This window comes from Oscarella lobularis, chromosome 1, assembly GCF_947507565.1.
Source record: "Oscarella lobularis chromosome 1, ooOscLobu1.1, whole genome shotgun sequence".
Classification (NCBI taxonomy): Eukaryota; Metazoa; Porifera; class Homoscleromorpha; order Homosclerophorida; family Oscarellidae; genus Oscarella; species Oscarella lobularis.
The window spans coordinates 2,932,699-2,954,145 of NC_089175.1; the positions used below are offsets into that span (position 1 = coordinate 2,932,699).

Below are 21,447 nucleotides of genomic sequence, written 5' to 3' on the forward strand. Positions count from 1 at the left end.
CAAAAATCCCATAGTCTCGTGACCGCCATACCAATCATCTCACGTGATATGCGAGATGAAGGCCGATCGAATCTTCGTCGTTCTCTTCGTCGCCGTCTCGACGAGCAGCGGGGTCCCCTAACTCCCCTGCCGCCGACTGATCTTCTTTGTACGTCGGCGTCGACGCAGGAGAGACAGGACTTACAAACGCCGCCTGTTTTGGACGAGTACTAGTAGACTTTGTTGCTGCACGGATAATCGAGGTAGGGCCTCGTTTACGTGTAAAGCGAGCCCTACCTGTCCTATTTCGAAGTGGGCAGAACTTTCGTGTATCAAAGCTGCGCTGTCTCACTCTAATTCGTGGTAGACTAGGCGAGAGGAGGCGAGAGGAGCTCCCTTGAAGTCTTCAAAGCGTGCGCTAGACTATAAAAAATTAATTGATTAATTAGTCAAACTGCAATCGCACATTTGCAAGTAAATCAGGAGGCGAGTAATTTTGGTCACTAATTAGTAACCGTGAGCAATTATGACTTGCATGGCCAGATGCCCGGCATCAACGTATGTATCAACGGAGCGGAAAATTCTATCTACGCAATTAGCCTGAAAGCGTACACACATTTACGCTGTGGCTACCATTATGTTGGAGACGAACGTCCATACAGCCCAAAACCTCTGCCTATTCTTTACGTATACATAGCGCGTGCAAACACGTACAAGCAGGTTTATTTTAGTTGGCCAACAGCGTGACAAAGGGCCTGACAATTGGCTTTTTCCGGTTCATAATCAAACTTGACGAGTCGAAATCCTGCTTCGTCTAGAGCTTCCTTAACGACATCTTCCTTCAGAGGCAGAGCAAAAAACGTCTTCTCTCCAACGCAGTAACCAATTGCTCCAAGAAAGCAATGCAGCACTAACCACGAACCGCTTCCCTTCAGAAAGTTGACTAGTTTCTTGACAGACAATTTGTACTGCTCATAAGTGCGACTAGCGACTTCCAAACAAAAAGCCGAACTGACGACGTCAAAACGTTGGTCATAGTCGTTATTTCCCAAAGGCGTGTCGCTGAGAATGTTGCACGGCACCAGTGACGAGAGTTTGCCTTTGAGTTGGCTGGCCCGACGAATTAGCTCATCGCCATCGTCGTCGGCATTTCGTTCGAGATCGCAGACGACGTATCGAAAAAAGTCTCTCCAGTCGTTCTGATGTTCCCTAGTGAACGGCGCCTTCTTCCACTCGTCCACCGCGTTCAGGGCGGAGGGCGAGTAATCGGCAAAGACGATATTTGATGCATACGGTGTCGCACTAATAAGATGAGATACCGCCGCACCTCCTCCAAATTCCAATATAGATGCGGAATCTAATGAGAACTCGGCGGTTTTAGTGTAAAAGTCGTGAAGATTTTTCAAGACGAAAGGTTCAACGACGTTGTCGACGGGAGGCTCGTTGAAGTAATTCTTTTTGACATAGGCGTTGGCGTCGAAGTCGCGGATGTAGTCCTCGCCGTAGGAAAGGCGCTGCGGCAACTCGCCGCTTTCATATTGAACTTTGGTCCTGGTCGTGGTCATCGCCTATAGAGGCGTTAGATAGGAGCATGAAAGAAGCTAGAAGGTTGGGAAAACCGGGGTCTTAGTTGTATACATTAGGCTAGCCTTTTACCCAGACCCTTTCTCGCTCCCGGATGCTCCTTTCTCGGGAGCATCCGGGAGCGAGAAAGGGTCTGGGTAAAAGTACGGATCTTAGGTAAAAGCCCTGGGGTAAGAGGCTAACATTAGGCCTACAACATACCAATGCCAATGTCATAGCTAGGCGTGAATGTAGAGGCATCTCACATACAGTACTGCATTTTGTCATCATCATCGAAATTGCTCAACGTGTAGACAGGATATGGGCAGCGTTGAATGAACTGTATTGTGCTCACCTGTAAAATTCGAAATCATAGTCTCGTGACCGCCATAACAATCATATCACGTGATTGCGAGATGAAGGTCGATCGAATCTTCGTTGTTCTCTTCGTCGCCGTCTCGACGAGCAGCGGGGGTCCCCTGCCGCCGACGGATCTCCTTTGTACGGAACGACTGTACGGCTTCTGCCTCTCGTGACCGCGTTTCTTCTCTTCCGGTGCGAAGCCAACAATCTTCCGAGCAGCCACGGCGCTGCCGTCGTCGGCGTCGACAAACCGACGTTCTCCTGGCTTCCGCGACATACGGAGAGAACGGGAAATCAGACTGCGTATCAAGTTGTCGTCTATGCGTCGACGCAGAAGAGTCAGGACTTGCAAACGCCCGTCTTGGACAGGTAGGGCTCTCTTACTACGAGTGTGCACGTAAACGATGCCTACCTCGAGTATGCGTGCAGCGGGAAAGTCTACTCGTCCTATTTTCGAAGTGTTGAAGTGGGAAGAAGTTTCGTTTATCGAAGCTACGCTGTCTATTCGTGGAAGGTAGGAGCTCCCTTGAAGTCTTCCAAGCGTGCGCTAGTCACTAGACTATTAATTAATCGAATTTATTAATTTCAAATTTTATTTACAAGTGTAATACTTTAGGTTAGGTGGTGGGATGAAAACGATGAAGTGTCGGAGTACAGCGAGCAATCGGTTATCGAGGCAGCAATGACCAATCAGGTTCTTTGCAGTCAAATCTAATGCATAGAAGATTTCTTTTGAACCAAATCTCACAGGATCAATGGAGTGATAGTTTGTGGATTGCAGCTCCCAACTCAATTCAGGGAGCACCGTATCTCAGAAGCCCTGAATTCTCGATTTCAGTAATTTTCAGTGGAAATGGGTTGTCCATCTTCTAACTCTCTTCGATTTTCGCACAGAATTCCTCTAATTCAACCGTGAAACGCGCCAGAATCTACGCATCTGGTTTAGGCTTCTTTCGCTTGTACGTAAACGGAAAGCGAATCGGTGACGACGCTCTGGTTCCGGGATGGACAAATTACAAGCAAGTTTATCTCTTAGAAAGAACGCATTATTACTGATGCACGAATCCGTTTAGCAAACGAGCGTTGTACGTCGCCTACGACGTCACAAATTATCTAAGCATCGACATGAACGTAGTAGGGGCAATCTTGGGCTTGGGCTGGAGAGACAGGGTCAGAAATAAATAAATAATAAAAATTCCAGTCACCGTGGGACTCTGAATAGGACGTGTTTACGCCACATGATGAAGTTCCCCCAGGTGATACGATGGCAAGCGTATTTCGCATGAAAGTAAGAGACGCAGAAATGGGTGATAAAAGGTTGGACTGCTTGTATAGCTTGTGATTGCGACTCACGAAGACCCGGAAACGTATTACGCGCCTCTCACAAGCGGATCAAATTGGACAGCTGCTCCATCGCCAATCACCAGCAGTTCTATTTACAATGGAGAGACATACGGTTGCCTATAAAACTCAATCTACTGTGCTTCCTATATTTATTTTCTCACGTAGATGCTCGTCTCGAGAAGACTGGGTGGAATGAAGTTGGATACAAGCCTGACAACACGTGGAAAGCGGTGACAGTGCTATGTGCTATGATGAAAGTCCTCTCAACTTTGAGACTAGGTAATGCCTGTACCAGGGCCTACTAACGTCATGTCACTTCAGCTGATGCCCAGCATAAAAGTAACCAAGACTCAATATTCATTTTGAAATATATAGTTGTGATTTCCAGCAACAAACGCCTAACGAGCCGATTGATATTCAACCTTTAGAGGTACGTTGATAGAATGCACAGAATTCCCTTTGAGCGATGGCCAATACTTTGACAGGACAAGTCGCAGGTCGTCGATTTTGGAAAGAACTTAGCTGGGTACTGCAGGCTGACAGTAAAAGGAGAAGCTGGCACTGTAGTGACACTCAAGTACAGGATTTTGATTGCGTATAAGGTTTTAATTTCTTATCTTCACAGACATGCGGAAGTCAAGATGCATCCTCCTTACGGTCCAATGAACGGCAGCCTGTATTTCGCCAATCTTCGATCCGCTAAAGCGACAGATACGTACATTTTAAAAGGAGATGCGCAAGGAGAGGTTCTGCAATATTCTAATAATAATATAACCGCCATATAATGCTCGCTTACCCAGACGTATGAGCCTTACTTTACGTATCACGGTTTTCGCTACGTGCAAGTCTTTGGGTATCCAGGAACTATTCAGGTGTTCCCCGTGTTGCGAAACACACTTGTCATAGTTTTATTTAATTGATTTTAGGCTCAAGACTTGCTGCAAATTCCGATTCACACCAACGTGAGCGTGGTGAAGACGCTGGACACGTCCAGCCTCATTGTGAATGACATTCAGGTAGAGAAATTACGCTTAGAAAACGAAACGAGGCTCCATCTGTTTTCCTCTCTTAGGCAAGCGTGCAGAACGGTCATTTGTCGAATCTGATGAGCGTTGTCACTGACTGTCCACAGAGAGACGAAAGACTTGGATGGTTAAATCATATCTTTAAAAAATTTATTGGCGCAGTGACTGACTATTTCTTTCAAAGGATGGGCGATGCTGGTTTGTCGTCAGACGCTATGGCCCTCGGTTTTGACATGCATGCCTTCTACACAAACATGCTCAGAAACATCAGAGACGAACAGGTAAACTCCCAAAGGAGAATGCTAATTCCGCGGCTGTAATTTCGTTTTAGGGAGAGGACGGATCTATTCCAGACGTTGTCCCCTTTTATCGTTACGGCTCGCGGCCAGCAGATCCATCTTGGAGGTGAGTTCTAGCCAAGGGATTTTACAGTCTGGTCTACTTTTTCTTCTCTAGTGCCGCGTTTCCTCAAATCGTTTTCGTGCTCTTCAAATATTATGGCGATCTGGCAGCAGTACGCGAGAATTACGAAGCCTTGAAACTCTATTTCAAAAATTTGGAATTTCAAGTACAGTACAGAACTGGGCCGTCTCGCTCGTTTATAATCAACAGCTTCTAGGTACCAGCGACTGGATTGAGCCACATGAAAGGATCATATGGAGATTGGTGCATGCTGAAGCCCCCTAATCCAGTCAGTAATTGTTTTCTATACTAATATTCTCCACTGGAATTTCTGTCCCTCACGCAGGTGCCTCCCAGCTTCACTTCAGCATTTTCTTACATACAAAATCTTGAAGAGGTTTATTTTATGAGTTATTGGTGGATCTAGACGTCACGTTTGTGTCTCCCAGTTTGCTGAAATGGCTCAAGCAATCGGAGAGGCTTCCGATGCCGAGGTGTATGCAAATTTGGCAGCCAAACTGAGACAAGACTTCCACGAGTCATTTTATAACGGTAGCGAGCAGAGAACCGAGTGTTTGCTAAACAATAAATGTCTATGGCTCGATAGTAACGCATTACAGTATTGAGGAGATTACCTCATACGTTCTGCCTCTATTTCTTGGGATACCTACGCCTCAGACCGAACTCTGGCAGCAAGTTCAAGTCAAGTATAAGCGAGGATGGGCCCCCAGTGACGCTTATCTAATTATAATTGCTCTAGCTTCATGAATTATCTTGATCCATCAGACGGCTTCTTATCCCCTCGAGCGGGAATCATAGGAACTAAAGTTAGAGGATACATCAATCCTATTTTAGATATAGAAACACACTTGCCTTAGTTTCTGCTACTTCAACTTAGTAGTGGTCTGGGTCGAACTGACGTTGCTCTGCAGCTCGCCGAGCAAATTCAAGTACCCAGTTGGGGTAAGCAAGCGGCTTTTGCCTGAACGCTCTCGTAGCTTGAATGTGTCTTACAGGTCACATGCTGTACAATCCAAACGAACCAGCGACAGCCGTGTGGGAACTTTGGGACGGCGACACGGAAGGCCCGGGCATGAATTCGCGTAATCATCACATGTTCTCAAGGTGTTAAAGACTTCCAAGTTTTCTAAGTGTAAAGACGACTTTCCTCTGACTATTTTAGTGTAGCCTGGTGGATTCGCATGGAACTAGGAGGCGTCCAACCTACCAGCAGCTTCAACGACGTAGCAATTAATAACGAATATTAATTATTGATTATTGATTTTCCCGCAGGTCCTTCAAATCTACGTGGCTCGCACGCCTGGACTCAGCTACGTAAATTCGGCCGAGTACAGAGTGACATCGGGACGCATCGCGTACAGCTGGCAACGGCAGGGTGGAATACAGTGCCGAACCGTTCCCGAAAATCAGTCACCGTCTAATCCGACACTTCCGAAACACGCCGACTTGAAACTGGATTGCGGAGATAAAGGCGGTGTTATTAATTCGGTATGAGTAGAGGATTCGCGCGTACGTTAACTAACGTTCTAATTAAAGATTGATTTTGCTGACTTTGGCTTGCCGTTGGGTGGATGTAGCAATTTTGGTCACAGAAGCTCTTGCACTTCAAGCAATGCTACTGTTGCCGTGCGCAAAAATACGGCAGCCAGGGTTGATAGGCTGTGTACTATTTCTTCCGCAGGTCGGAAATCTTTGTCTTGGTAAGGAGGGATGCACAGTTCCCTCTGGAGTCGATTTTTGGTACTGTACCCACTTATAATTTTTACCTTGACGAGTTTCTTACTAGGGGAGATCCCTGCTATGGCCAAATGAAACAGCTGAGCATTCAAGTCACCTGCTCTGAGCCGGACAGCATTACTGCCAGTGTTGAGACATCGGTAGAGTCTACGTAACAGAGAAAAGAGATTGCATTGTAAAATTTATAATACTAGGTTGGGATACTATCTGAGATCTATCTGCCGTTTTATGGCTTAGAGGTACAGCTCAAAGAGTAAACATAATGCACTGGTGAGAGTTTGTACTGTGCAGGATGTTGAAGTTCAAGAAAGTAATGCAGTCATTTGGCCTCCCAGGTAAACATCTGAACAGGGAGGGATCTATTGGGTTGTACTACTAAGGCGACTCAGAATCATTAGTCATCCTAGTCCTAGATCGTGGGGTAATAACTAAATTTTTCAGGTATCTGCAGCGTCCACCGGGGATTATTAATACTGAGTACATTACCCACACGAACACGCTGAAGGTTTACATTATCCATTGCTAATGTCAAAAAGTCATGAAATGATTTTGTGTAGGTGTCATTTGTTTCCGGTACGTACAGCTTTCTTGTCGAAGGAGGGAAATCTCAAAGTCACTGCTATTCAATTCCTGCACGAAGTATGCAGAAGACAGTGATATCAGCTGTTCTAAAAGTTCTACTATAGCAAGAGAAACGATTTCGTGTCCCGAAGGAACGGTCTTTACTCGAATTCTCTTTGCCTCGTTTGGAACGCCACAGGGATCATGTGAAAAGTAAACGTACAATTAATTATTGACACTGACCCATTCTTATTATTAATTAAGATACACGAGAGGTGAATGCCACGCTGGGTCTAGCATGATGCAAGTTGGAAGATACTGCATGGGATCGCAGCAGTGCACTATAACAGTATGCCTGATTTCTATTTTTTGGCTGTGTCACATTTTTTCCTACTAGACTGATAGCAGCATGTTTGGATACTTCCAGTGCAATTCAGATTTAGAAATTCGACTGGTTGTTGAAGCGTATTGTGGACGAAATTGGAACTGATTAGTGAGAGCAAAAGGTCGACTAGTGTATTTCTATAAAGCGCTGCTATTCATGTATTTTATAGGACGAAAACTGAAATCGCTATATTTTTAGACTCGGGGGGCTATGCTGGACGCGAGCTGTTTTTTTGTAGTATCTGATTGTTAATTAATTTACTATTCGTTGCACAACTTGAGTTGCACGCGTATCTGGAACGACTTTAATTAGTAGTCCTTGGAAAAGCAACTGCGGCCTTTCCAAGAAATCAATAAGAACTTCAGCTGGGACTATGATTATCTGCCCTACGAGGAAATTATAAGCCAGCTGCTTGTTCTCCCGAAGAACGAGAGCGCACCGACCGACTCGTTTACCACTGCATCATACAATTCCTGGCTTGGCCTGAGAAAAGGACTGCTCGACTTACCGGCTCAGACTCGGAGCAAATCCTCTACAGGCTGGTTGATGTAGCGCTCTTTGGAATCCCGCTCTTTCATCTCTGGCGTTTCAAAGCAACAGAGCATCGGCCAGAGCATCGCTGCCTTTGTCCCGGATGGCTGTTTCTTGAGCAGACTATTTTTGGACAACGGATTAACATAAAAAACGCGACAAAAATTTTGAACACAACAGTTTGCACACACTGCATTAGAGGCGGTTATTACAAGCGCGAGATACACTTGTAGCATCTACGCTAGTGTTATAGCTACCAGTTGCTTTGCAGGAATAATTACCCGAATACGAAGGATCCGTGTTGTTCATATAAAAGTTACAATCATATTTATCTTTCTTCGTACCAACTTCCGTATTGTTCTCATTAAAAATTTGAAGAATTGTCATTGGAGAGCCGGTTGCAGTGCAGTGCAAAAAATGGTTGCCAGGACCAGTAGGAACACAATGAGATAAGCTCGAATATAGGCCAAATCTTGTTATAGTCGCTGGTTCTAAATATACTATGATTAAGACAACGAGCACTGCAAGTGAGAATTTATACCGTAAAAGCAGACATCAATCGTTTGGCTGGTCGTATTATAGTCGTTTTTAGCAACGCAGGTAATTTTCATTGTTTCTGCTTTTCTAGCATCAAATAAAACAGATGCTTTATTGGCTCTTGACACAATAGGACCCGACGAGTTGCTGATAGTTACTTGAGGTTGGGGTACGCCATCCGCACTACAAGAAATATTCACCCGCTTTCCTGTACTATAGCAGCTTTTGTTGTCAGTGCTGCTGTTTGCGTAGGAGACACTGAAGTTCGTCATTTTCACTGATTCTACAAAGAAGATAACTAAGGTCAGTAGCCATATCTTAGTGAAAGATAAAGTACAAAAAATTCACACATTGTAAGTGTTGGGCAAATGAAAGCGATTTTGTACATCACAACGTTTGAAACGGTACAAATAACTTACTGATAACAAATATAGTCAGTGTTTTGAATGCACTTTGCGATGATGGCTGAGAGGCAAGCGACGCTTTGCAGGTGTAATTTCCGCTACTTTTGCCAGATTTTACTGATTTCAGAGAATAGGATATGTTCGTCGAGTTTGTTAGGCTGTAAAGAGATCTTGAGTTAAAAGAAATTGCTAGGTTTGTGAACGTTGGCTTGTCTCTATAACATTCCCTTCCAGACGCAGTACAGTACAAATTGACCGTACTTCCTTCCAGAAGAAGAACTACCCCAGAAGCGTTGGGATGGGGCGAAGACGAAAAATTAGTCACTACGGGATCTTCGGTCTCTATACACATTGATCAGACAGACGAATTTATCAAGGAATTAACTATAGCTTATAGTGTAATACATACCGAGAATGACAATTGGACTGTCTGCTGAAATTCTTTCAAGGGCGTCGCGGAAAGGAGGAAGTTTTTGTTCACAGTTAATGTCGACTACACAGGTGTACTGTCCGTCTTTACTCGGCAAAGCGTCATCAACTTCGTAAATCAAACTGTTCCCAGTGTTCTTGCTGATATCATGAGACCCGATGATAATTGATTCATTTTCTTTTGTGACTCTTTCTATGGTAACCACAAGAGAGCACGCAGATTCAACGACGTTAAAATTGCACCGAAAAAAAATGGACAAAAATAGAAGACTTGACCATTTGCCGGACTTTGTTGTACTGACTTCAGAATTCTCTTACCTACACATAATTCATCACGTAAGACGCACGCAAGCAAGTATAACAATAGCGTTACTGTAGACTGGGACGAAGATGGCGTTTGCAAAATTTTCATATGTTACTGAAGGGGAATAATACATTCGGCAGTAGTAAACGCCTTCGTAAGATTTCTTGACGTTGGAAATCGAGAAGTTGAACGACATTCCGTTAGAACAGTTGGCTGCAGGGCGTGTGTAACGAAAATCTGAATTCGAAGTTGATGGCGAGACAATCCTAGTACTGGTTTCTCCTAGTTTTGTCCTGTCCAAGACGAGCTGAACAGAGTAGTACGAACTGCTAAAGCCCAGAGCGCAGCAGGTTATAAAATCATCTGGAGTGGTTTCACCCTCAATCAGATAGTTTCGAGAGACGTTGTAATGAATGTTCATCTCCGTGCGTACCGAGGTACTTTCTATCACCGCTACTGCCGCCACCAGGTGCAACGAATATGCCCAAGCCAATAAAAGCATCATCGCGGGCATTTTTTTCACTCGTAACGGCCTAAATAAGAGGACAATTCCTATTTTCGCTTGCCGTTTTTGTGTGACTCAGCATGTTTCTTACTCTCTTCTCTTGTTTGCACAGGACTGCTGCGCAACGGCGACTCCGCCTCTCAACTCCTGACAGAAGACGTCAATCACACTCAAATGTTCACGTGCACATAATACACTTAAAATGCAAATCGGCTTGTGTCAACCTTTCCTGACTGCGCCTGAGAAGCAGAACTATCGGCATTGCTGGTGAGTTCCATTAGAATCACGAGCTTTCTAAAGACGCTGCATATTCAAACTGAATTAGAGTGCTTCTCCTTCTTTTTAAACTGCGCAGCGCTGGGTGGAGTCTGCACGTCCCTGGCCCCCAGTGGACAGCACACATGCGCCTATAATGCAATTAAATGCAAAGCAGTCGATGCCCTGAAAAACAAAACGCTGAATCGTCGTCTTTCAACGCCCCGCAGACTCTCTGGCAGAGATTTTGCCTAAACGACAACTTCATCTCGTTTCGTAGTGGATATGTTCCAGGTGACGGCATACATGTACAGCGTGCCCGGCGTGCGTCTCCGTTTGCATCCTCCTGGTCACCACAAACATAGCAGCTTTCAGCAGCCAACCTGATCAACGTCCAGCAAAGCCGGCTGCTCTATCCACTGCGCGCAGAATGCAATTATAAGCCCATGCACTGAGGCGCGGAGCATGTGATCGTCAGTGGGAGAACAGAGACAAGCTCCTCCCCTTCTCTCGCATGGATCAAAACGCCTGTTCGATCTAAAGAACAGTTACACCGACTCGTTGATTTTGTTACTCGTTTTAGGGACTCTAGAGAAGCGGCACCGCTTAAAAAAATCTGTTCAACCCCACGCACGGTGCTGAAATGCTTCTCTCGATTACAGAAAAGCATCATTTTAGGACAAACCGTCCGTCTGATAGAGACGTGGAGACGATCGAAAAATTTTCAGTAATAACCGACCGTGTGTTTCAAAAATTGAAAACTCAGTATTTTTCTGCGGCATTAGTGGACAGGAGTTTTTATATAAAACCGGTAGGCGGGGTGTCACAACGACAATATGTGGCTCGGGGTTAATGAGGATGTTTAGCATTTTTTCTGCCCAAGCGCGTTTTTCTCAGTCTCGCACACAATGGCTCTCACAAGCGCCTTTTCGTTCGTCACAATGATGATTTACTCTCAGTGTGTACGACTGGGTTCAGCGTCAGAACCCGCGGGGTGTATGCGCGCTTCTGTTCTTCCGTCATCGGGTCCTACAGTTTGCCTTCCACTCGACCAATACCTTCAACTCCAACCCGACGACTCAAAATCGAATGTAAGCGCATCTTCATTCATATATTATAATAAAATCGAGTGTGTTATAGTCCGACGTCGAAGTTACCCCAGCGCCGAGACGAGAGCTTGAAGGGAGCGCTTCTACCGAGAAGGTGTACCGTTACATGTCACCCATGTGGCTCAGGGAAAACGCCAATTTTTCGGAGACACCGACTTCCGTGTCGGAACAAGCGATTGAATTCGGGTCCGGACCATCGAATTACAATTGGATGTTTAAAGTAAGTCAGAAACTCGTCAGTCTCAAGTCTCCGCTTTCTACGTAATTAATTAAATTAAATTAAGGTCGATTTGGTGAACGCGGGAGTTCTCGATGACGAAAAACGCTACTCCATTCACATCGCTTTGTATTTCGCGACCGCGGCTACACCAGACAGTGATCCCATTTTTGTCGTTTGCGACAACGCCGGCAATTATTGCGCCGGTTTCCAATACGACGACAGTGGATCATCTACGTATTACCACGCCGGAGAAAATTTAGATGCAGACTGTCAAACTGGCGAAAGTGGCCTTTTGGCTAATCCTACACCTGGGGCTGTCGAATGGAATATTCGACTTGAACTTCATCCCACGTATACAGTGGGATTGACATACGCTGCCACTACCAGCATACTTACGTATAAGTATCTTGAAACGCTGAAACCCAGTCGAGGACTTCATTTTCGAGTGTGCAGAGAGCACGCTGGTGAACGTTTCAAGTTTCATTTGTTCGAGCTGACCCTGAAAGTGATCGAGTGAAGACCGAAGAGACCAATTGCAGTACTGTTTGCCTGTCTAGATTAGATGAATTGAATCAATAAAGTAGCTATAGATTGCATTTGCGGACAAATGCCGGAATTTATCTCTCTGACTGAACTCGTGCAACGCGAATTGAAACCTACGCTGAGCATAGTCTTGATAGACGACAGGGTTCATAATCATTGGGGCCCCAAAAGGAGAGAACAGGTGATCTGACTTTTATTTACGGGATCTAGACCTGTACGGAAAGAGAATTCCCTCTTTACCTGTCCTGCGGTCAGAATATCTCTAAAAGAAAGTACCTAAGAGTGCTCTGATCAGTATTTCAACAACAACCTAGGTTAGCCTATACATTTTGAAGGCCAAGAAGGCGACTGAGTGAGTGGGAGGCAGAACTGACCGTTCGAAACCTCGCGAAGATTCCTTGAAACGAAAAGAGCACCAATCGCACCAAACGAAGAAGAAGCCACATCCCGGATTAGAATGTTGTACCGGCCTATCCGGTGTCAGTCTGCAAGCCACTGGCATGTACCTGACTACCTTCCGATAGCTTAAGCGATATGCCAGGAACAAGCTTCTAAAAGAAGAAACTACCCGAAACTCGCTCCTACCGTAGATAGTCTAATTTCTTCTACGCTAAACAGTCTAGTAACACGAAAGGAGCCACTAAAATGAGCACAGGCTTTGCAAATTAAGTTCGCGTTACCTCAGTCGCTCTGATCGTTGGAATCATTGTTAGCTTGAAGTGACCCCTGATCACTAGCGGGAGGAGGTCGATCATCGTTGTCTTCATCGTTGTCTTGGTTCCTAGGAGGATCGTCATTGTTTTGGCCCTCAGGATGATCACCATCTTTTGGACCAGGTGGTGGTTGTCTGCAGATAAAGTTACAAGTAAACAAGAGCGTAGTAGCGCGCCTTTACCTCTTAGAACAAGCCTTCTTCAATACCTCCTTCAATGTTTGTCTAAAGACAAATGATATGATAAAAAGTGCTATTAGTAAGACAGCGGTAGGACACAGTATTATTAATATCAAGAATTTTGATTCCAAGCCTAGAAAGAAACGGGTTTTGAGACAAACCGTCCGCAAATTGCACTTCTTACCACCGCTCTTTGGACAAACAGAAAAAATTTGCGTCTTCGAATAACAATGATTGTCTGCCTTACACGTGTATTTGCCAACGCTAGTCAAATTTGATAGAAATGAAAACTCCACTGTGCCCTTTCCCGACGCCAAGACTTCATTGTAAGGATCGAGAATTTGAACAGTTGGGAGAGGAAACCCTGTGCAAGTGCATGATCCACGAACACGACTGTTTGCCGCCTTGATGCATGACGTTAGGGAAATTTCTAGCGGCTCTACAAGGAAAGCAAATACACTTTCAAAAATCAAGAATTAGATTGGTCTGCGTTTTATTTTGATTACCAGAAACACAAATGTAGACACTCTTGTCAGACTCGTAGTCAGCTCCGCCATTTTTGTTGCGCGACTTGCAGGTGTAGTTACCAGGCAATTTTGCAGGAAAATTCCACTCAATCACGCTTTCTTTATCTGAAGATGAAAGTCCATCGGGACCGACTATCGCGACTTGGGGAGGAGGAAAGCCAGTTGCTTTGCACGTTACATTGACATTTGATTTCTTCGTGACGCACGCACAAGTTTGTTCTTTTTTGTATACTGCTTCAAAATAAACAATACGAGGACTCTCTGCACAAGTACAACATATGTAGAATCACGTGGATGAGAGCAAAGCTTACCATAAAAAGAAATATGACGAGATGAAGATGCGTTCCCACAGGACGTTTTAGCATAGCAAGTGTAGTTTCCACTTGCGGACGTTGAAGAAGCAAAAGATTTTACTACTGTGCCATTTGAACCACTGGCGACAATCTCGCCGTGAGGATCTAGAATTTGCACAGTTGGTACCGGAAGTCCGGTCGATGAGCAGGAAATGGTGATAGTTTGGTCTTTAGATGATATTTCAAAATTTGAAATCGTCAAGGGTTCTACAGCAAAGCGTCAATTAGTCAGCATGTAAAATTTCCCTACTTTGTTTACCAAATACAATAAGTTCAAAGTACTTCGTCGCGTTGTTGTATCTGCCTTTTGCTACACAGGAATATTTACCCGAAAGTGCAGCGCTCGAGTCTGCTATGGGATAGGTAGCAACGGAGAGGTGTGTTTCACTAACTGTGACATTGTTCTGACTCAAAATTTGAAGATTTATCAATGACGAGCCCGCTGCTTTACACTGTAAATCCCTACTAGTGTGATTTGGAATACAGCTTGAAGGATGAGGGTCGGTTTGAAAGACTGTAATAGCTAATGGCTCTAGAAATTACAGTCTATATCTTATAAGCTATGAGGGCTCGAAAAGATTACCGTAGAAGCACATTTCGATCGTTTTTTTTCGCTTTTGTATAGCCGTTTGTAGCAACGCACGTGAAGTTAGCCTTTCCTGCTCCATTTTCAACAAAAACATTAGATGCTTGTCGTCGTCCTGAACACATCTGACCAGAAGAGTTGCTAATAATGACGTTAGCATCAGGTATGCTATCAGCAATGCAGGTGACTTTGACCGGTTTTCCCGCTTCATAACAACCGTGGCTTTCGTAGTTGCTGCCTTGTGTAGAAATATTAAAATACTTCAACTGTACGGATCCTATAAACAAAACCACTTTCTTAAAAATGTAAGCCCACTGAAAACTGAAGACTTACGGGTAACTAATAAAGTCAACGCTCTATGAACAGCTTGTGTGACCGACTGAGAATTCATCCACGCCTTACAGGTGTAGACAGCGCTATTTTTAGCTGTCACTGATTTCAAATCCAGTGATATATTTGATAAATGTTCTGGAGTCGTAGAGTAAGTTTGCCAAAAAAAGGCAAGGCTGGGCAACGTTGGTTTGCCTTGATAGCATTCCATTCCAGTAGCGTCACAATGTAAAGTGATGTTACTTCCTTCCGTGAGAAGAAGAACTCCAGAAGCGTTGGGACGCTGTGGTGTAGACGAGAAACTGGCGATGTCGGCAGGCTTAGGCTCTGCAATGCACAGAATCAAATCTTTTGGCAGAAATCAAGGAAGCTAGCCTTACACACCGTGAATCTTGATTGGATCCTCACATGCCATAATGTCGACAAGACCGCTGTAATTATAAGATGTCTGACTACAACGGCTGAATACTACGCAAAAGTACTGTCCCCCTCCTGAAGCGCTCGAAGCTTCACCAACAGAATAAAGTAGACTGTTCGCAGCGTTTTGTTTTATGCTTTGCAAGGGTTTCACCAAATGTGTCTCGTTGTCTTTTGCTATGCCAACTTCAAGCGAGCAAAAGGACTCAACAAAACTGAAGTTACACTGAATCCGAAAAGGACATTGAGAAAGGACGACGCCATTTGCAGGACTTTGCTGCACGGACGTCAAAACGGGTTGACCTAAGAATAGCATACACGTGATGCACAAATTAGGGAAAATAACGCCTACGTACTGTAGACAGGAATGAAGCTGGTGTTATCTTCAGATTGAAGAACTCCCGCAGAGGAAAACAGTTGGCAAGAGTATACCCCTGCATAAGATTCTTTTACGTTTGAAATAGACAATTTTAGTGACAACTCTGGAGAGCATCCACTAACAGCGCCACCGAAATGAAAATCAGGATTCGAATTTTCGCCGGTCCAATCAACACAGAACCTTCTCCGAACATTTCGCGGTCTAAATATAGTTGAAGGTAGCCTTCGCTGCCGTGACCGCAGCAACGAAGGAAATCCTTTGACGAGTTTTGACCCTCGATCAGGTATCGTCGAGAGCTACTGTAAGTGATAGATACCTCAACTCGATCACCTGCTGGTCCTGCGGCTACTACCAACGTCAAATTCACAGCAAAGATTATAGTCTGCAGTGCCACGAATAGCATTATCTCTTTTCTTGAATTCATGATATTCCTTGCGCGCCCTAGCTGTGAGCCTGGTTTGCCGCCCTTGCCGGTCTTTCGTCAACGTTCTTAAGTCGTTTCAACTCAAGTCGCTTGAGTAAGTCACGCGGTTGGCGCACATGAGCGGACGTCCTTTTCTAATGCAAAGCAGTCGGTGACCTTTAGATGGCGCACATCCTTCCCTATTAGCGTCCTTGCGCGTCATCAGTCACAAACGCTTTTAGTCTCTCTTGCTTGCTCCCCTGCTCTCCCAATATCAAGCACAATGGCTCACTGAATTGCTCTGATCAGTACGTATTTCAGCAACATCGATTTTAATATAACGTACGTTTGAAGGCCAGGAAGGCGACCGAGTGGGCGCGCGAAGACCCCTTGATTGGGAGCTGGAAGCTCAAGACCAGGTGTCCGCCCTGCAGGTCTTATGCGGTATCTCGAACAGAAAAGGTCTCAATGTAGAGAGATTTCTGCGGACGTTAATTTGTTATTTTCATCGATTTTTTCAAATGCAGTAGTCTCGACTAGGACTGCGTACTCTCTCTCAAAGACATCTGGTCAATTAGCCAATCATGTTAAACGAGTGACAGAGCTAAATATATTTCAGGAAGCCAACGTCCATTGAACTCTACGTTGAGTCAGAGTCTAGTCTAGGTGCAGGGGCCCCCAAAGGGAGAACATACATGTACGTGGTGGTCTGTCTTTTATTTACGGAGTCTGTACGGAAAGAGAATGCCCGTTATGTCTTATTTACCTGTCCTGCTGTAGAATATTTCAAAAAAGGTACCTAAGAGTGCTCTGATCAGTATTTCAGCAACACCGCTTTTATATAAGGTACGCTTGAAGCCGACCGAGTGAGTGGGAGGCAGAAATGACCGTTCGTTTAACAGAAACGCTGCGAGAAGCCGCGCGAAGACACCTTGAAGCTTCAAAGCCACAAGCAGTAGGTAAGCTCATTACGGTCATTACGGACCCGGATTAGAGCAGGTGGTCTTCTGCCCTGCGGGCGCCAAAAAACAAAACTATTTTTAGGATCTCAATGTAGAGAGAATTCTCCATTATATTGAACGTTTATGTGTTATCTCATTGATTTTTCAAATGCAGTGTCTCGGCTAGATCTTGTCAATTAGCCAATCATGCTAAACACGCCGCCTAATGAGTGACGTAGCTGAATATATTTCAGGAGGCTTTCTATAGCATTCTCTCAAGCGTTTCGCCGCCGTGACTCTTCAAGTTTAGCAATGTTTCTCGCGAGCACCGCATCGTTGGTAACGATGATAATATGCCTTCTGCGCTTGGGCTCAGCGTCGGAAGACGAGGCGGGATGCACGCACCGTCGCGTGTCAATTGTGCCGTCATCGGGCCCCACGATTTACCTTCCACTCGATGAATACATGCGGCTCGTATCCGCCGACTCGGACGCGAAGGTGACGACTACATATGTACGTTCGTTTATGTAATTACGCCGGCTGTACGTCGACGGCCCGTCGTTTAGTCCGCTTCCCAAGAATCGGGCAGACGAGAACTGGTGTACCGTTACATGTCGCCCACGTGGCTCAACACGAGCGCCAATTTTTCAGAGACGCCGTCTTCCGTGTCCACACAAGCCGTCGAATTCGGGTCCGGATCTCTTTCTCACGGTTTGTTATTCAAAGTAAGTAGCTCATTCTTCTAATTTCTAGCGTCACAACGGCAAAAACTTGAGCCGCTTTCTCGCTGATTTTATTTAAGGCTAGTCTGATCGACGCCGGAGTTCTCGATGACGCGAAGCGCTACGTCATTCACATTGGACTATATTTCTCGAACCCACCGGATGCCGATGACAGCGATCCCTCTTTTGTCGTTTGCGACAGCAATGGTAGTTACTGCGTCGGTTTCCAATATGATAACAGCGGACTAAGCGTGTACTACTTCGCCGGAAGAAATTTCGGCGCCGTCTGCCAAATGACCGAATTCGGTCACGTGGCCGACTCCACGCCTGGCGACGTTCAATGGAACATGCGCATCGAACTTCATCCCACGTATACTGTGGGACTTACGTACGCTGGAACTAGCAAAATATTGACGCATCAGTAAAATGAAACACTGAAATCCAGTCAAGGACTTAGTTTTCGAGTGTGCAGGGAGTCCGAGCCTGAACAGTTTGTGTTTCATCTGTTTGAGTTGACCGTGAGCGAGATTGAGTGAAAAGAGACCAGTATACTGACCGGTAGCAGTACTGTTTGCCTGCATGAGATTTTAGCCTAGTTAGTGTCAAAAAGCGCTGGTAGCTTTGTTTGCTTTTTTTGTGTGTCCAAAAAATAGAAGAGCATGTGATCTTATACGGAGTCTAGAGCTTGCAAGGAGAATCCTCTGCTCCTCCAGTCAGCATATTTTAGAAAGCACCTACAGACTCTTGGTCTTGGAAGAGACCTTCGGCGTTTTTTACAGAGTGACGGCGTCCTGAAGGCGTTGAGGGATAGGAAACAGCGCAGAAATGGCAAAAAGACATCAGTGCACTGGAATCGCTAGTGGACGAACGGTGAAAGCGATTCGCGCTCTCCGCAAACATCGACAAACGCCATCCCTTCTGACGACATACGGGGTTTGTTCTAAATGAATCCATCGAGATTGTTGTACCTTCGACGCTTCGTACACTTATCCCTCGCTCCATTTCTTGAGTTTAATCGCTCTAGTAGACATTAGAGTACTGGAAGAGCTAGGCGAGGAGCGATGAAAGCATCCGTATAGAGCAGGAAAACCCTAATACGGGGAGCTGATGCCTCACCCCCATTCATCTGCCATCAAGGTATTTCATGACATGATGAGTTTTTCAAATAAACTTCTTATTTTCAATCATATAAGATACTGAGGCTATAAAAACATGCACGTCGACTAATAATCAATAGCTAAACGAAAAATTGATACACCACGACGATTTCCTGCTACATTAGTACTAAAAGAAACAGAGAAAACGACATTGAATTGAAGCGTTTATTTGTTCGAATACACAGCAAGCTCGAACAGATGAAATTGAAACGTTTCGCCTGTGTTCTGTCTGCACACTTTGAAGTGAAGACCTCGACTCGGCTTCAATTTTTGACTGTACTCATATGTGAATGAAGTTGTGCTAACGTACGTAATTCCTGACGTAGAATTCGGATGAATTTCAAGGCGAATGTTCCAGTTAGTTGTAGATGATTGTGGTGCACTGATGCCGCTACTACTCTGTGCGCTGCTACATGTGCTAACTGAATCAATGCCCCACGAAGCACGAGCACTGTTTGGATCAAAGTAGAAAAAACCCGCGCAGTAATTGCCGTCGCAGATTTGAAGAGTCGGATCACTGTCGCCGGGATCCGCTAAGAAAAAGCCAATGTGAATGGAGTAGGCTTGATCGTCATTTAGAATTCCAGCTTCAATCAATTTCACCTTTGACACACGTACAGTATCAAAATGCCTGTCTATCGCATGTGTAAATTAGCTACTTACTTTAAACAATACACCGTAGTACGTTGGTCCACTACCAAATTCGATATTTTGTGCGGACACCGAAGATGGTGTCTCCGTAAAATTGGCGTGAGTTTGTAGCCAAAGAGGAGACATGTAGCGATAGAGTAGCAGCGCCGAACTCGAAACGCTCTGTCGTGTGTCAATCATAGAAAATGTCGATCATAGGAAATGTTTACCTGACTCGGAGTTGATGCGGAAACGGCGGATGTTGGAGGAGGAGCGTCCGTCTGAACGTGCATGGACTTAAACTTCATTTAGTCGTATCAAACGACGGTAATAACTCACCGATTCTCCTTCGCTGGATGCGTCTTTTTGAAGTTGAATGTAGTCGTCATATGGAAGACACACAGTGGGCCCCGATGACGGAACAGATAAAACGGAATTGGCTCCTGTACACTCAGCTGATGCAGATCCAAGCCAGGAACTTGAAACAATGACCACCAGCAAAAAGGACGACGTCATCTTCTGAACGTAGAAGCCAATAGAGCGCGATGTGAGAGAAGTGGCGGGCACTGGCAAATATTTATATAGGGTTCGTGGTTGCTACGAGAGACGTCATCAGCTCCCGGATGTCCTTAGCCCTTCGTCAGTTTACAGTATGAAGGCCGGCATGAAGGCCACGTTTGCCATCTATTCGTATCTACGAACTTCTTCGTCTCACTTTTGACCTGAAGAAGGCGGCAAGGCCACAGCAAGTATTGTGATACTAAGAACATACCGGTACATACGTATGAAAATCGTGGTCTCCTGTACCGTTCGCCGAAATTACTTCTGCGTGAAAGAAGCCAATAATAGAAAAAACAAACTAATCTGCACATCTTTATCGCCTTTTCTCAACGCTTAATTCAATTAGTTCGCTATGTGTACATAGGACTCACTATGACTAAGACTATGCAATGCTTAGGAAACGTACCAGAATTAGTTGAAGAGGCAGCTGCGCACCTGTATCGCGCTAATAAAACTCGCGGTCAAAAATAGTAAGGGAATGAATGAATCACTGAATGAATAAACGCCGTTGTGTCGTGCCAATTTTGTTCTACATGCATGAATATGCACAGAATGAGCCAGGTGTGTTTAATATGATCCGCCGCGCTCTAGCTACACCCGTTGGAACCTCTCTTGGCTGTAACTTTTTTCCACGCTTCGTACATTAATCCCTTTTTACATTCGTTCATCTCATCGATGACTAATTTGTAAACGCTGCGTGTGGCAATAGGTATATAAGGTCTGCACAAGCCGGAAGTGGGCGGGATTTCTTTTCTCATTGTCTTTGGATGAGACGATCCCGTCAAGCCAGAATTGAAGCTAAATCATCTCTACGAAGCGAGAGGGAGTCTGCTAAAGAGCGAGAAAATTTAATTTTTTGAGTCCTGAGTATTTCCAAGTGGCTTCAGTTCGAATGGCGGTTGTGTAACGGAATAAAAGGATTTTTCCGGTGTAGGATTATTTTGGAAGATTAGAGCAAACCCGAGCAAATGGGAACGTAGGCAAGGTGACTTTGAGGATTCACGTTCGAACGAAAAGCGAGCAAACGTTTAAAGCTTGGAAGGAGAATCCTCTGCTCCTCCAGTCAGCATATTTTAGAAAGCACCTACAGCGCTTTAGTCTGTCTTTTCAGCACTACACTCAAATTAGATATGTTTAAAGACCGAGAGTGCTGCGGTAGCGGCCAGAAGGTCAGAGTGACCGCAACTGCGCCGGCCATGACCCTGCAGCACACTCCTACGTAATAAATCCACTAATCAGAGCCGGCCGACACCTTTGTCTTTACCTTTCTCCCCCATGCTCATCACGCATATAAGCATTCATAGTCCCAGCTGAGCCTTCCGCCATGCGCTG

The 21,447-nt window shown here is 45.1% G+C and overlaps 7 protein-coding genes and 1 long non-coding RNA gene across 16 annotated transcripts; 3 read left to right on the forward strand and 5 right to left on the reverse strand.

The window, feature by feature from the left end:
* Nucleotides 1-593: 593 nt before the first annotated feature.
* On the reverse strand, nt 594-2,397 carry LOC136188261 (nicotinamide N-methyltransferase-like). 3 transcript variants are annotated; one of them, XM_065976001.1, is made up of 3 exons: nt 1,948-2,397; nt 1,765-1,897; nt 594-1,547 (listed from the first exon to the last, which is right to left on the reverse strand). In XM_065976001.1, the coding sequence occupies exons 2-3, from the start codon at nt 1,834-1,836 to the stop codon at nt 702-704; spliced, it is 918 nt and encodes a 305-aa protein (XP_065832073.1). In that variant the 5' UTR covers nt 1,837-1,897; nt 1,948-2,397; the 3' UTR covers nt 594-701. The 3 variants fall into 3 exon arrangements, with proteins under 3 accessions (XP_065832073.1, XP_065832081.1, XP_065832086.1); XM_065976009.1 differs by having other exon boundaries at nt 594-1,580; nt 1,948-2,396; XM_065976014.1 differs by lacking the exon at nt 1,765-1,897 and having other exon boundaries at nt 1,898-2,396.
* LOC136188242 (alpha-L-rhamnosidase-like) lies at nt 1,928-7,660 on the forward strand. 4 transcript variants are annotated; one of them, XM_065975969.1, is made up of 40 exons: nt 1,928-2,043; nt 2,106-2,274; nt 2,335-2,419; nt 2,522-2,599; nt 2,656-2,742; nt 2,800-2,924; nt 2,979-3,075; nt 3,128-3,193; nt 3,241-3,361; nt 3,415-3,479; nt 3,529-3,588; nt 3,638-3,679; nt 3,735-3,826; nt 3,875-3,995; nt 4,050-4,121; nt 4,176-4,265; nt 4,322-4,401; nt 4,459-4,555; nt 4,606-4,679; nt 4,731-4,842; nt 4,894-4,965; nt 5,023-5,073; nt 5,126-5,228; nt 5,284-5,383; nt 5,437-5,503; nt 5,555-5,639; nt 5,693-5,801; nt 5,860-5,920; nt 5,970-6,185; nt 6,234-6,323; nt 6,379-6,437; nt 6,484-6,574; nt 6,629-6,673; nt 6,726-6,769; nt 6,876-6,939; nt 6,992-7,073; nt 7,121-7,208; nt 7,260-7,344; nt 7,393-7,501; nt 7,550-7,660. In XM_065975969.1, the coding sequence occupies exons 1-39, from the start codon at nt 1,959-1,961 to the stop codon at nt 7,483-7,485; spliced, it is 3,423 nt and encodes a 1,140-aa protein (XP_065832041.1). In that variant the 5' UTR covers nt 1,928-1,958; the 3' UTR covers nt 7,486-7,501; nt 7,550-7,660. The 4 variants fall into 4 exon arrangements, with proteins under 4 accessions (XP_065832041.1, XP_065832049.1, XP_065832033.1 ...); XM_065975977.1 differs by having other exon boundaries at nt 7,393-7,488; nt 7,550-7,649; XM_065975961.1 differs by having other exon boundaries at nt 7,393-7,649.
* Nucleotides 7,661-7,968: 308 nt separating this feature from the next.
* LOC136199382 (MAM domain-containing glycosylphosphatidylinositol anchor protein 2-like) lies at nt 7,969-10,006 on the reverse strand. Its single transcript, XM_065989556.1, has 6 exons — nt 9,859-10,006; nt 9,262-9,594; nt 8,868-9,194; nt 8,453-8,731; nt 8,152-8,402; nt 7,969-8,034 (listed from the first exon to the last, which is right to left on the reverse strand). Exons 1-6 carry the CDS (start codon nt 10,004-10,006, stop codon nt 7,969-7,971), a joined length of 1,404 nt encoding a protein of 467 aa, XP_065845628.1.
* A 187-nt stretch (nt 10,007-10,193) lies between these two features.
* On the reverse strand, nt 10,194-16,898 carry LOC136191375 (uncharacterized). Its single transcript, XR_010670836.1, has 4 exons — nt 16,871-16,898; nt 12,071-12,227; nt 10,652-10,882; nt 10,194-10,596 (listed from the first exon to the last, which is right to left on the reverse strand). It is a non-coding gene; the product is annotated as an uncharacterized lncRNA (long non-coding RNA).
* LOC136191332 (uncharacterized) lies at nt 11,234-12,255 on the forward strand. Its single transcript, XM_065979659.1, has 3 exons — nt 11,234-11,436; nt 11,486-11,674; nt 11,739-12,255. Exons 1-3 carry the CDS (start codon nt 11,254-11,256, stop codon nt 12,189-12,191), a joined length of 825 nt encoding a protein of 274 aa, XP_065835731.1. The 5' UTR covers nt 11,234-11,253; the 3' UTR covers nt 12,192-12,255.
* On the reverse strand, nt 12,880-16,376 carry LOC136191323 (immunoglobulin superfamily member 10-like). Its single transcript, XM_065979648.1, has 10 exons — nt 15,679-16,376; nt 15,290-15,625; nt 14,909-15,232; nt 14,573-14,852; nt 14,249-14,521; nt 13,948-14,196; nt 13,616-13,897; nt 13,294-13,548; nt 13,113-13,242; nt 12,880-13,064 (listed from the first exon to the last, which is right to left on the reverse strand). The coding sequence occupies exons 4-10, from the start codon at nt 14,784-14,786 to the stop codon at nt 12,899-12,901; spliced, it is 1,569 nt and encodes a 522-aa protein (XP_065835720.1). The 5' UTR covers nt 14,787-14,852; nt 14,909-15,232; nt 15,290-15,625; nt 15,679-16,376; the 3' UTR covers nt 12,880-12,898.
* On the forward strand, nt 16,282-18,458 carry LOC136191343 (uncharacterized). 4 transcript variants are annotated; one of them, XM_065979684.1, is made up of 6 exons: nt 16,282-16,412; nt 16,459-16,566; nt 16,632-16,950; nt 17,007-17,558; nt 17,612-17,770; nt 17,848-18,458. In XM_065979684.1, the coding sequence occupies exons 4-6, from the start codon at nt 17,358-17,360 to the stop codon at nt 18,190-18,192; spliced, it is 705 nt and encodes a 234-aa protein (XP_065835756.1). In that variant the 5' UTR covers nt 16,282-16,412; nt 16,459-16,566; nt 16,632-16,950; nt 17,007-17,357; the 3' UTR covers nt 18,193-18,458. The 4 variants fall into 4 exon arrangements, with proteins under 4 accessions (XP_065835756.1, XP_065835741.1, XP_065835748.1 ...); XM_065979669.1 differs by having other exon boundaries at nt 16,459-16,950; XM_065979676.1 differs by having other exon boundaries at nt 16,459-16,899; nt 16,951-17,558.
* A 449-nt stretch (nt 18,459-18,907) lies between these two features.
* Nucleotides 18,908-20,070, reverse strand: LOC136187257 (uncharacterized). The gene is made up of 4 exons (XM_065974834.1): nt 19,894-20,070; nt 19,785-19,835; nt 19,588-19,737; nt 18,908-19,527 (listed from the first exon to the last, which is right to left on the reverse strand). The coding sequence occupies exons 1-4, from the start codon at nt 20,068-20,070 to the stop codon at nt 19,090-19,092; spliced, it is 816 nt and encodes a 271-aa protein (XP_065830906.1). The 3' UTR covers nt 18,908-19,089.
* Between the last annotated feature and the right edge of the window lie 1,377 nt (nt 20,071-21,447).

Bases quoted from the DNA above. Each gene is read 5' to 3' on its own strand.
- LOC136188261 (XM_065976001.1), bottom strand. From the start codon at position 1,836: ATGATGATGACAAAATGCAGTACTGTATGTGAGATGCCTCTACATTCA. The intron at 1,548-1,764 runs GTATGTTGTAGG...ACGCCTCTATAG, and splicing joins TAGCTATGACATTGGCATTG to GCGATGACCACGACCAGGAC.
- LOC136188242 (XM_065975969.1), top strand. From the start codon at position 1,959: ATGAAGGTCGATCGAATCTTCGTTGTTCTCTTCGTCGCCGTCTCGACG. The intron at 4,966-5,022 runs GTCAGTAATTGT...TCCCTCACGCAG, and splicing joins TGCTGAAGCCCCCTAATCCA to GTGCCTCCCAGCTTCACTTC. The intron at 5,802-5,859 runs GTGTTAAAGACT...TGACTATTTTAG, and splicing joins AATCATCACATGTTCTCAAG to TGTAGCCTGGTGGATTCGCA.
- LOC136199382 (XM_065989556.1), bottom strand. From the start codon at position 10,006: ATGAACATTCATTACAACGTCTCTCGAAACTATCTGATTGAGGGTGAA. The intron at 9,595-9,858 runs GTACTAGGATTG...TGTGTAGGTAAG, and splicing joins GACAAAACTAGGAGAAACCA to AGAATTCTGAAGTCAGTACA. The intron at 8,403-8,452 runs GTATAAATTCTC...TAGTATATTTAG, and splicing joins GATTGATGTCTGCTTTTACG to AACCAGCGACTATAACAAGA.
- LOC136191332 (XM_065979659.1), top strand. From the start codon at position 11,254: ATGGCTCTCACAAGCGCCTTTTCGTTCGTCACAATGATGATTTACTCT. The intron at 11,437-11,485 runs GTAAGCGCATCT...AGTGTGTTATAG, and splicing joins CCGACGACTCAAAATCGAAT to TCCGACGTCGAAGTTACCCC. The intron at 11,675-11,738 runs GTAAGTCAGAAA...AATTAAATTAAG, and splicing joins ATTACAATTGGATGTTTAAA to GTCGATTTGGTGAACGCGGG.
- LOC136191323 (XM_065979648.1), bottom strand. From the start codon at position 14,786: ATGAAGCGGGAAAACCGGTCAAAGTCACCTGCATTGCTGATAGCATAC. The intron at 14,197-14,248 runs GTAAACAAAGTA...GCTTTGCTGTAG, and splicing joins CTTTGAACTTATTGTATTTG to AACCCTTGACGATTTCAAAT. The intron at 13,065-13,112 runs GTAAAGGCGCGC...CTTTATCTGCAG, and splicing joins AAGAAGGCTTGTTCTAAGAG to ACAACCACCACCTGGTCCAA.
- LOC136191343 (XM_065979669.1), top strand. From the start codon at position 17,358: ATGTTTCTCGCGAGCACCGCATCGTTGGTAACGATGATAATATGCCTT. The intron at 17,559-17,611 runs GTACGTTCGTTT...CCCGTCGTTTAG, and splicing joins CGAAGGTGACGACTACATAT to TCCGCTTCCCAAGAATCGGG. The intron at 17,771-17,847 runs GTAAGTAGCTCA...ATTTTATTTAAG, and splicing joins CTCACGGTTTGTTATTCAAA to GCTAGTCTGATCGACGCCGG.
- LOC136187257 (XM_065974834.1), bottom strand. From the start codon at position 20,070: ATGACGTCGTCCTTTTTGCTGGTGGTCATTGTTTCAAGTTCCTGGCTT. The intron at 19,738-19,784 runs GTAAACATTTCC...GACACACGACAG, and splicing joins CCGCATCAACTCCGAGTCAG to AGCGTTTCGAGTTCGGCGCT. The intron at 19,528-19,587 runs GTAAGTAGCTAA...CGTGTGTCAAAG, and splicing joins ACTACGGTGTATTGTTTAAA to GTGAAATTGATTGAAGCTGG.